This window comes from Colletotrichum tamarilloi (assembly GCF_030869305.1).
Source record: "Colletotrichum tamarilloi strain Tom-12 chromosome Unknown Scaffold_74.1, whole genome shotgun sequence".
NCBI lineage: Eukaryota > Fungi > Ascomycota > Sordariomycetes > Glomerellales > Glomerellaceae > Colletotrichum > Colletotrichum tamarilloi.
This window is the reverse complement of record NW_026849457.1, coordinates 162,521-173,822: the sequence shown is the minus strand read 5'-3', so window position 1 is coordinate 173,822 and position 11,302 is coordinate 162,521. Positions and strand designations below refer to the sequence as shown.

The following is an 11,302-nucleotide window of genomic DNA, read 5'->3' as shown; positions in this document are numbered from 1 at the left end:
TCCTCGAGAGCCTGACGAAGCTGATCTTCGGTATATTGAGGCATTATATATAGAAGAAGACATGTGCAAAAGATGAGCCCATTTGGACGCGAATTGAAAATGTTGTGATAAAAGGAGGTTGGGGGTGGGCATTGGGTTGTGGTGGATTTTCGCGTTTTTGTGGGTGCCAGAAACAGGGGGGTGCCAGGAAGTGGGTATGTTGACTTATCACAAAGACGATGCAGAACCACGTCTTTGTCCTGGCAATCTTGTACGCGTGGAAGAGCGTCGCGAGGACGAAGAGGACCTCGAAGATGATGGCGGCGACCAGACTGGGCACATAGTGCCAGAGGTAGTAGCCGTTGTAGGACTCGAGGGTAGGCATCTTGTCAAAGTCTTGAGGTTTGCCAGGAATCGGTTACTGGTAGTTGGTTTGTCCTCCACCTTTTCTCCGTTCCCTGCCTGTTATTGTGGGCTGTGAATTTTTCGTGGTATTTGATCGCGAGATTAGACTTGCTTCAAATATTGGCGACCGATGGAAAAGAAAGGACTGTTGATTTGCTGTTGTCGATGGAAATCTCGTCCTAGGACCTCGTTGGTGTTGACGTTGTTGCTGGATATGTTGCCAAGGGCCAAGGGGGTGTCTCGAAGTTGTAGTCCATCTTTATAGCGTCCCCAAGGATGGGAGATGGGAGCGGTTGGAACTTGAGTTTGCTGCTGCGGCCACCGTATACGCGAACTCTCGAATAAAGTCTCTTTGACGGCATCTCCATACGCGTTTGTCGTGAACAACAGGCAAAGAGCCTAGATGTGTCTGACTATCAACGTGTGAGATCCAAGCTTCGCTGGTATCCACAGGTGGGGTCTGAGTCTTCCCCATAAGGATGTATACGTGGATTAATTGAGTCGTGATTGGCTCGTGTGTCCCACTCCCCTGCTAGCCCTGTGGGTGGATCTTACTACATATTCCTTCCGGTCAACGAATCACGTCCCATTCCATACGCGTACAGAGATTTTGGCCGTGATGTTTTTGCAATCACAGAGGCTGAGGGAGGCATGCCGGGACTCGTCACCCCACCACCCCTCTGACATTCAATCTCTTCACATTTGTACGGATATCAGAGTGTGAAGTCCTACCCAATCCAACTTTCCGTCGTTCGTCTGATGCAGGGACAAAGCCACGCCGATAAGGAACATCCCGTTCGGCAAGCTTACGTACCTCACGCAACCCCCCTTCCAGTCTTTGGAAGAAGCTGCATTTACGTGTATTTTTCCCCAGCAAAACTTGCAACACAGTGACCAAACACGAGGAAACTCTGAGTGTGGCTTGGCCAACAGAAAAAGGTCCATCAAACAGCTCCACGGGAACGGCGGCGATCGTGGAGCCATGCATACTTCGTAAAATCACCTGGCCGTCAACCTTGTCTCTCCATTTACTCTGCGCAATCATTTCGCTCTTCGCATTCACAATTTTGACTTCTGCGCCATGACTTCTAGTGGTGTAGACGAACGGTAGTTGTAGAAATCAGGTTACCTTTGAGGCTTAGCCCGGAATCCGGCAACCGCTCAGCTGTTTTCGGACTTGACCGGGGTCTCGCTTTCGGATCGTCTTGGCGTCTGCAGTGGATCTCTACCGTCGTTCCGCGTTGCCGGAACCTTTTTGCGTTGGCCGCGCTGGCGATGGGAACAGCGGGAGGCGGGAACGTCCTGTCGGTATCGCGAACGAGGCAGACTGGGCGGCGGACTTGGCTCAACTTTGGATGTCGAGATAAGCCTTTGCGTCACTGCATTGTCAAACTCAATCGCTTGACCTGAACATGGGATGTTATTTTGTTGTTCGTGAAGGCGTGGCTGTGGTCGCCTTGTTCGACATTGAGTTTTCTTGTCAATATCGGTGAATGCTACTGTCACCACGTGGTGCGCTGCCATTACAAGATGACGCAAAAGCACATGATATGTAGTCATTTGCTGTGTACATCGCGACTAGGATACTCGTTTTCGTTCCCAGGCGCCTGCATCTTTGAGAATCTTCACTCTTCAACGACTGTGCAAAATACACGTCAGATTCCGTGCAAGTTTCGGTCCACGCATGTGGATAGTGACGACCTCTTGGTCGTTCCGCTGCAATGCTCTCCAAATCCGAGACAAACGCTGAAATGGGTATCGGCGGCTGATTTAAAAGTGTTGGACGGCAGTTCATTTCTATTTTAGGCCAATTGGAAAGTAGTCTCCATAGCCTAGAATTTGTACTAGATTCTGTACAGAGTACTTGACAAAGTTTATCGTCACTTGATTGCTCACTAGCAGATACACGTATTTCTGGGGGTGGGTCCACTCCGAGACCCCAATACGTGGAACCCGGGTACTAGGGCCGCCAGACATTGCAAATCTTTGTTTCCTCTACCAAGTCCCTTTTCTAGATTTGCTGACCTAAAAGACCCAGAGACGTGCTGACTCGACATTTCCAGCATTTGATGTCTGTAGCCAACTGCGCATTATCTTCCTGTAATCGTAAGATGCTAGTCTGTCAGACGAGGCATTGTGAGGAACACGTCCACAGTCCACTAGGTACGTTTATACGTGGATTCCTCACGTTCTCTTGGTTGAAATACGGCCGAAGCGTACAAGCATGATTAGATTTTCAAAGTCATGCTGTATGCTGAATGACTCGGTGATGACAGGAGAATCTGAAATTTTCTGTTGGGCCCCAAGTAAATCGTTCTCTGTCATACAATCTCATTATGACAAGCCCATGAGTAGAATCTATACGTATTGTGAGGGGACATGAGAATAGGTCGATCTTAAGAACTTCGAAAAATGCGATGTGAATTTGTGCGAGGGTTTCAGCTCACAACAGGGCGAGGCTTCAACCCACCTTTGGCAACAATAGGTTGGCAGTGCTAAAGAACATCACTTCAAATTTAGTGATAAATCGGGCTCACTTAAAGGTATTAATCAAACCCTCCTACCTTTGAAAAATGGGCTCTACGTGTAGGCTATCTGTCGTCGGCGGTTTCTCGTGAATACTCTCGACTCGACGTCCCTTGCGGAGGTCAATCTACTTTGAGAGTGGCCAGATGAATAGGTATTTCGAGCGATCATTTTTGCTCAAAATTACTCACAAGTATCCATCATGCAGAAATCATGCTAAATTACTTGAATCTCGCAGACGCTTTATATCAAACGTTCTAGACCAGCTAATGCAACAATGGGATACGAAAGTTGATCCTACGACGGGACTAGCTAGCAGTGCAACTGTTATATCTAGTCTAAGGGAAATGAAGATGAAGTCTGAAGAAATGTGGCTAGTGAAGAAGTGCCTGAGCTTGGTCTTTGCTGCTCTCAATGCCGTCCCTTCCTTCAAGATCGCGAACCTCCCGCCAGTCCACGTGAGTCCCCACTATTTGGCAATCGCATGTGACAGAATGCTGAAACCACCATCTTCACGTGAGCAGGTCATCCAAAACGCATTTATGCAATTGGAAAACGACTTGTATGCAAAAAGAGGAAGTTTGAAAGCTGGAATACTGATGCTTGAAGGAGATACCTCTGAGCGCTTAAGCTCGTCTCGCCCCATGTTATGAACTTACCCGATCCCGACGTCACTGTGCGTGTGGCAGCAGATCAACCCCGCCACGCAGCAGGGATGTCGCGAGAACATGAAAAACAGAAAAAGCAATAAGCGAATGATGTCAGTACCTCCCTCACTATGGCTGCTGCCCGCCCAACTTTCCTTGACTTCTTCGATATCGAGTAATTCCAAAACCTTGCAATAGTCCGCAAGCAAATCCTACCCAGGTACTGTCAGACCTGCACGACTCGCTACCGAAATCTGGCAAGTAATCGACAGCATCCCTTCCTTCACCTTGTTCATTGCACTGTTTCGTCCCGACCGTACGGCACAGCACAGCGCAACTCCACACTTCATCCCACCTCAGCATTCCATTCCCCGAGCTCCAGCCTCAAGCGTCCAAAAGCTCCTCTTCGAGCAACCTCGCACGGCCACCGACGCCACACTTCACATAATGTCGTCCCCACCAACACCGCCCGACGAGAAGCAGACGGAAGAGCAAAAGCAGACCCAAAAAGAAAAGGTTCTCGCCCAAGCGACCGCCAAACTCGAAGAGGCACAGAAAGAGACCGAAGCTGCGCAGGCGCTTCGCGAGCGGGCTGAGGCGACCGAGGACCCGGAGGAGAAGAAGAAGATACTCGCCGAGGCGGCGGAGCACGAGAAGAAGGCTCAGGGGTCAGCTAAGCAGTCGAAGCGGCTGCAGAGCGGCGTGTGGCAGGGCGGCATCGGTGGCGCGGGCATCGGCGCCGGACTTGGTACGGGACTGGGCGCCGGGGTGGGTACGTTGGTGGGGGCTGTTGTCGGCGGTGTCACAGCTATCCCTACGACAGGGCTCGGGCTATTGGTTGGCGCTGGAACGGGTGCGATACACGGGCCTTGGTGTAAACTGGAACAGGAGAAGAAGGAGGCTGAGGAGGCCGAGGCGAATGGGGAGGATGGGGAAGAGTCCGAGGATGGAGAAGGAGCTGAGAAGGCCGTCAAGGCCGGGTGAAACCTAGACCGCGGTCGTGTTTCCTCGTGTCTTGTCCTGTTTGTTTGGCGACGATACCATCTGACGAGAGCTGTATGATATACGGTTGCCAGCTTTTGCCTGTGGGATGCGATGGGTGATCATGGCTTACGACCGAAAACGACCATTGCATATAGCCTTGCTTTCAGTTTTCTTTTCCTTTCTGTCATTCTTCTTTCCATTATACCTAGCATAGCAACACGATCTTGGTTTCTTTTGGGGTTTAGATTTTCAAAAAGAGGTATAGGAAAATACGAGCTATACGTATGGGCTTATGCGGACGACCTAGAAACTTCCTAACGTAGGTGTCAATACTCGCAGTGAAGTCCATAGCCTCATGCTATTCTCGGCAGCGAGATTGTTCATGCTGTTGATTGGCTCCAGGCAAGTCACACATTAGGCGCAAGGTCTTGGTGATCAAGGACAGCTGAGATTAGCAGCCTACTGAAGGACGTATCTCGGAACTCGAGCATCATGGATGTAGGCCATATGACTGGTCGCTGCTGAAATATGTTGAAGAGAGAATTTTTGTCGAGACGCCGACAAGCTAAATCGATCCTTCGGCTCAAAAGGCCTATACATCGGTCTGTAAGGTACTTAGCTTACGTTGCTCTAATCTTGTCATTTGGGGATATGCAGAGTCCTGGTTTCTGTCGCGGACCGTCTTCCGTCTTCCGTCATCGGGCTCAAGCTCTCTAACTCTGCGAGATGCGTATAGGCATCAAGAAGCCCTTCTTTTCTGCTTCCGCTGATGCCTAGTTCAGGCTATGAAATATTGACGGGGTTTTCCACTTTGCCAGGCGCCACCGTACAAGTGGATAGTCAGGGTCAACTGCGCTCATTCCAGATATCAAGATGGGGCATTAGCCTATGATTCTGATTGAACCGGGATGAAGTGATATAATTCTCAGTTCGGAAACGGAACGAAGGTATCGTGAATATCAAACACCTATTTTCGGCATCGCAGGATTTTCCATCGACCTAGGTTCAGAGGGAGCTAGAGCAAAAGTAGGGATACAAATATACTCAGGGCTAGTCCGCATGGCAAAGTCATGCACATATACCACGTTTATCAGTCACCACTTGGCTAGCTTGTAATTGGTAATGGAGTTTAAAATTAGACGCGGGCAGCGTTCATCTCAGCATCGGGGCGGTGTTTGCTGGCAGCCTACGAGCGAGCTCAGCCCCCGGCTATTAACGACCTTAGCTTCTGCGATATGTGCCGCACACGCATAGGTCAGACGCCAATTCCACTGTCAGCACGTTCTTTGTCCGCAGCTGCGCGGCAACGGACCACTCACGTCGCGTTCCTCGTTCGTCTGAGTGAGATTCTAGCGCCAACAAAGGATCTAGTGCCGGTTGGCAGTCCTCCGGGTAACCGCCGTCCCGGATCTGCGTGCCAGGCGGTACATGACAGATGAGGAAACTTCTTTCGGAGAGCTAGCGTTGTTCACGCGAAGGAAGCTGGGAGATGAGCTTCCCCCAGTCGGAGGAGGCGGGTCGTGTAGGTGGAAGAGGATGCTTCCGTAGGGCTGTACAATAACGCCGTCAGCTGGTCACGATGACCAAAGACCCAAAGCAATAGCATCGCACGACGCTGTAAATTGTATATAATAAGAAGATGTCGCTGTCGATTAGTGTATTTGTTCTCTCATCATCACACATTCGCACAAATAACCAAACCAACCTTCCAACTTTTCCTATCTTCTTTCCTATTTTTCTTCATTTCCTAGAGTCTTCTCTCTCGCTACGCATCCGAGTTCTACCTCTTAAACAAATCCAAAATCACGGATCCAGACAAAATGTTCTCCATCAAGACCTTCTCCACTGTCCTCCTGGCCGCCGCCGCCACCGTCTCCGCTGCTCCCACCAACACCGCCGGCACCAAGACCCCGACCCGCACCTACGAGCTCACAGGCGTCACCCACTCCGTCGTCGCCGGCCTCGGCGGCCTCCGCTTCGACCCGGACAACGTCGTCGCCGAGGTCGGTGACATCGTCGAGTGGCACTACCTGCCCCGCAACCACTCCGTCGCCGAGTCCAACTTTGGCAACCCGTGCAATCCCCTGGCCGACGGCTCCTCCTTCTTCTCCGGCTTCAACTTCTTCACTCCAGAGGGCCAGTCCGCCAACGTTTTCCAAATCGTCGTCGAGGACAAGAAGCCCATCTGGTACTACTGCGCCCAGAACGCCGGCCAGCACTGCAAGAACGGCATGGTCGGCGTCATCAACCAGAACTTTGACAGCCCCGACTTCACTCTCGCCAAGCACAAGGCTTTGGCTGCGCAGAAGGGCGATGCTGTCATTCCTCCTGTTCAGCAGGGTGGCTTTGTCATCCCCAACCCGAACCCCCTTGGAGGCTTCAAACTCTAAACATATGGTTTATCGATGAATAGGCCATTTGATTGCGGGAGCTATTGGGCTGTCATGGCGGTAATTGCGTGTGCATTGAGCGGGTTGCATGGTACGGTCAAAAGGGAATTGCATCTGGCGGCGGTAAATTTCAGAAAATTTGAGCTATCTATTGTCTTACAACCTTCGATTCTTAGCTTACTTCAGATATATAACATTCTATAACACTCATTCACTCTCTGAATTCCATCAATCCCTGCGCATTCATGAACATCGAAAGCTTTTGAACACGAAATGCGGCTACCAAAAGATATTGTACTGTGAGTATGGTTCCCCTAAGTGGCATGTTACAAAAGTCGTAGACACCTCGTACAGTCGCTCATCACGGGGAACAAAATGAAGACAGGATGAAAGTGCCTCATAAGTAGGTCTAGGATGCTTTATGTTTATTCGACTTAGCAACCATCGCTAACTCCGCGATTATCCCCTGAAAGGTGTCAGCCGCTTGCATACGCTAGGCACTCTCGTTTATAAGCGACTTTGTCGGATAGATCAAGCCTATGAATACGACGGTATCATCGGGAAAAGAGCCGAACACGACGGGTAATTTGTGCGGGGTTCAAGACGATAGACAAACCACATATGAACGCTCAACCCCGCTCTAGGATACCTTAATCACCCAAGATGGCATCAAAATCAGACCATTGAATTGGTGGAAGAAATGCAGTGAAATTGCTAAGAAATCGTTCTCGGGTTCGCCCACAATTATGCCACAAGCAGAAGTCTGTGTATTGCCGACGGTGCGTAATCGCTAAGATTCACCTTGGTTGAAAAAAAGACTTGATACAAAAGGCGACTTAACGCCCAGGCCTACTCAATCAAACTCGAAGTGCTGCGAGACAAGATCCGACATCTTCAGATTGATCACGTTCGTCTCAGATCTCCCAATGCGACTCTTCAGCCTCGTCTGGCTGTCAATCGTCACACTGGCGGCCCAAAGCCAGTCTCAGGAGGTCAACAAAACCTTCAACAACCCGATCCTCCCGGGTTGGAACTCTGATCCTAGCTGCACTTTTGTCAAGGAATATGATAACACGTTCTTCTGTACTGTCTCCTCATTTCTGGCTTTCCCGGGTGTTCCCGTATACGCCAGCAAGGACTTGGTAAATTGGAGACTTGCCAGCAATGCTTTGACGCGACCAGAGCAAGTGCCGGAACTCTACCGGAACTCGGGACAGAATGAGGGTATTTGGGCGTCTACAATCAGGTTCCGCAACGGAACGTTCTACCTCATCACATCGTACGTCTCTTGGTATGAAGAGTGGGGCCCCAAGATCTTACTCTTCACAACCACCGACCCATACGATGATGCCTCGTGGACGGGCCCCCTTCGCGTCGAGAATCCGGCAAACGATATTGACCCGGACATCTTCTGGGACAACAACAAGGTGTACATGTCGGTGGCTGCCGGTATCTACATTAGCGAAATCGATCTTTCGACGGGCGCGGCAAAGGAGCCTATCAAAGTCTGGAACGGCACCGGGGACCGCAACCCCGAGGGGCCGCATTTGTATCGCAAAGATGACTACTATCATCTGCTGATTGGAGAGGGTGGAACGGAAACAAATCACTCTGTAACGATTGCTCGAGCGAAAGAGTTGGCAGGACCGTACGAAGGAGCTCCGCACAACCCTATTCTAACGGCCAAGAATACCGACTTGTATTTTCAGACGGTGGGACACGCTGACCTCTTCCAAGACGCCTCCGGGAATTGGTGGGGTGTCGCGCTGGCAACTAGTTCAGGTCCCGAGTGGGAAATTTACCCGATGGGGCGCGAGACTATTCTCTTTGCCGTCAAATGGGATGATGGGGGTTGGCCAGTACTTGACGAGGTACTTGGTGTAATGGATGGACCTTTGCCTCCCACGAACAGAGATATCCCCGGCAATGGTCATTGGATAAACGAACCTGACGTTGTCGACTTTACGCCGGGCTCGGAGATTCCCAGGCATTTTATCTTTTGGCGTCCACCAAAGACAGATCTGTTCAGAGTCTCACCGGAGGGGCATGCCAACACGCTGCAAATATCTCCTTCACCTGTCAACCTTTCAGCAACACCAGAATTTAACCCAGAACAAGATGGTCTCGGATTCATCGCACGCAAGCAGAGTGCTACGCTGTTCAACTACACCGTCGACGTCTCATTCCAGCCAAAAGTTGAAAACGAGGAAGCCGGCATTTCGGTCTTCTTGACCCAATTCCAGCACATAGATTTAGGCATTGTGAACTTACCAGCTTGCTCCAACCAGTCGCTTGTTCCGAAGTTCCGATTCAAGGTCGAGGCCTCAGGAAAGCCCAACATCACCGTTCCCGAGATAGCTCTCGTGACAGTGCCCAAAGCCTGGAGATCGGAGCCGATAAAGCTCTCCGTATCTGCTATCAGCGACTCAAAGTATGTTTTCGGCGCAGCTCCGGCTTCTCGCCCAGAAGAATATCTGGAAATTGGATCGGCGAATGCGTTGATCGTTTCTGGAGGCAGTGGCCCGTTCACCGGTAAGCCCCCTAACTCAGTCCATTGAAGTTCTGATGATTGACATGGCGATCCTGTAGGCACAATTGTCGGGGCGTATGCTACTAACAATGGCGGTGATGGGATGACGCCCGCATACTTTAGTCGGTGGAGGTACACTCCTGTGGCACAAAAGATCAACCACGATACTCTTGTACCGGCGACTTAGAAATGGGGGTTTGACATCAAAGCCATCACTTATCCTAGTCTGGCGAATAATCACGCATTCCACTTGCACTCGATAAAGAGATTCTTGCCAATATTACACTTGATCTTCAAGCCTTAAGCTCCCCTCGAATACCAAGTTCCAGTAGGAGTCCTATTGATTTGGGTAGGCGTTGTAGCAGCGGCGGTAATCCGGAGGTGTTTGCCGAAGTGAACGGCTTTGAAGTGGATACCAGCAGTAAGAGCCGGCCGAGACCTCCATATTTCCGGCTGTCTGCTGTAAAGTAACACGTCATCAGAGGGGTCGCATCACTTCCATCATCATTAGAACTTTACCATCGCCACATAAGATACACATAATACCTCATCAACAAAACAACCTAGAGAACGCTGAGCCACAGTCATTTGGCATATTGTAACTCTAGTTCAACTTCGTGCTACTTGGCAACATGTCAAATGTGGACACATCAATCGGCGCGCGTACCACGGGTGCCGCAGCCGACTTCGCAGCAAAGCACTCGGAAGAGCACCCATTGAAGCTCTACGGCGGCTGGTTCTGCCCCTTTGTCCAGCGATCATGGATCGTCCTCCACGAAAAACAGATTCCCCACCAGTACATCGAGATTAACCCGTACAAGAAGGATCCCGAGTTCCTAAAGATGAACCCTCGGGGGCTGGTCCCGACCTTGGCCGTTCCCGTGGATGTGAAGGGCAACGAGCAACGACCGCTCTACGACAGCACTGTGGTTTCCGAGTACCTTGAGGAAGCATATGCCGGGAACAACTATGGGCCGCACCTTCTCCCGGAGGCGGCGTATGATCGTGCGAGGTGCCGGTTGTGGATCGATCACATCAACTCTCGCGTCGTGCCGGCATTTTACAAATTTATTCAGCACACTCCAGAGAAGGAGTACAGCATCGAAAAAGCACGTGATGAGTTCTTGGGTCACATCAAAACTTTGACTGCACAGATGGATTCCGAAGGTCCCTGGTTCTTGGGAAAGACATTCAGTCTCGTGGACGTGATGATAGCCCCTTGGGCCATGCGTCTGTTCCTATTCGATCATTACAAGCCAGGAGGACTTGGGATCCCCTCTGAAGGGGAAGGCGGCGATGATGAAGCGGTATGGAAGAGGTGGAGGCAATGGTACGATGCTATCAAAGAGAGGCAAAGCGTAAAGGATACGCTAAGTGACGGTGATGCCTATATTGAGGTGTACAAACGGTACGCTGAGGACAAGACCAACTCGGGGGTGGGACAGGCAACAAGAGGTGGAGGAAAGTTGCCTTGAGGAGATCTCTCTGATCAACAGCGACTATACAACCCGCCACTATCTGCCCCATATGGTCAAGGTAGCCGGCGGTATTTGTATAGACCCCTCAACGGAGCGAATGCCGGGCTTATACCAATCCCTTGGTTTCGATTTTCCGACAATGCATCTCGACAATGCATCTGCAACTAGTCATTAACTGATCACTAGACCATTTCACTTAGTCAAAGGAATCAAGGGGTGCTCCGTGATAGGACCTAGGCCGAATCCCCGCGATGCTCGTATCACTCGGCGCATTTTTCGTACCTGCCACCCGTTGCCCCGACTTAGACTATCATCGGCCCCCTCTCCGACTCAACCCATCCGGATTCGAAACCGACCAGTCGC

At 50.8% G+C, this 11,302-nt stretch overlaps 4 protein-coding genes across 4 annotated transcripts; 3 read left to right on the top strand and 1 right to left on the bottom strand.

The window, feature by feature from the left end:
- Window positions 1–43: 43 nt before the first annotated feature.
- CTAM01_12322 (RTM1) lies at window positions 44–364 on the bottom strand (the record flags this gene model as incomplete). Its single annotated transcript, XM_060528329.1, has 1 exon — window positions 44–364. One exon carries the CDS (start codon window positions 362–364, stop codon window positions 44–46), a length of 321 nt encoding a protein of 106 aa, XP_060377098.1.
- Window positions 365–3,257: 2,893 nt separating this feature from the next.
- Window positions 3,258–4,541, top strand: CTAM01_12321 (uncharacterized protein; the record flags this gene model as incomplete). Its single annotated transcript, XM_060528328.1, has 2 exons — window positions 3,258–3,368; window positions 3,756–4,541. The coding sequence occupies 2 exons, from the start codon at window positions 3,258–3,260 to the stop codon at window positions 4,539–4,541; spliced, it is 897 nt and encodes a 298-aa protein (XP_060377097.1).
- Window positions 4,542–6,361: 1,820 nt separating this feature from the next.
- On the top strand, window positions 6,362–6,931 carry CTAM01_12320 (extracellular serine-rich protein; the record flags this gene model as incomplete). Its single annotated transcript, XM_060528327.1, has 1 exon — window positions 6,362–6,931. One exon carries the CDS (start codon window positions 6,362–6,364, stop codon window positions 6,929–6,931), a length of 570 nt encoding a protein of 189 aa, XP_060377096.1.
- A 926-nt stretch (window positions 6,932–7,857) lies between these two features.
- On the top strand, window positions 7,858–10,936 carry CTAM01_12319 (arabinofuranosidase; the record flags this gene model as incomplete). The annotated part of the gene is made up of 2 exons (XM_060528326.1): window positions 7,858–9,480; window positions 10,070–10,936. 2 exons carry the CDS (start codon window positions 7,858–7,860, stop codon window positions 10,934–10,936), a joined length of 2,490 nt encoding a protein of 829 aa, XP_060377095.1.
- Window positions 10,937–11,302: the final 366 nt, after the last annotated feature.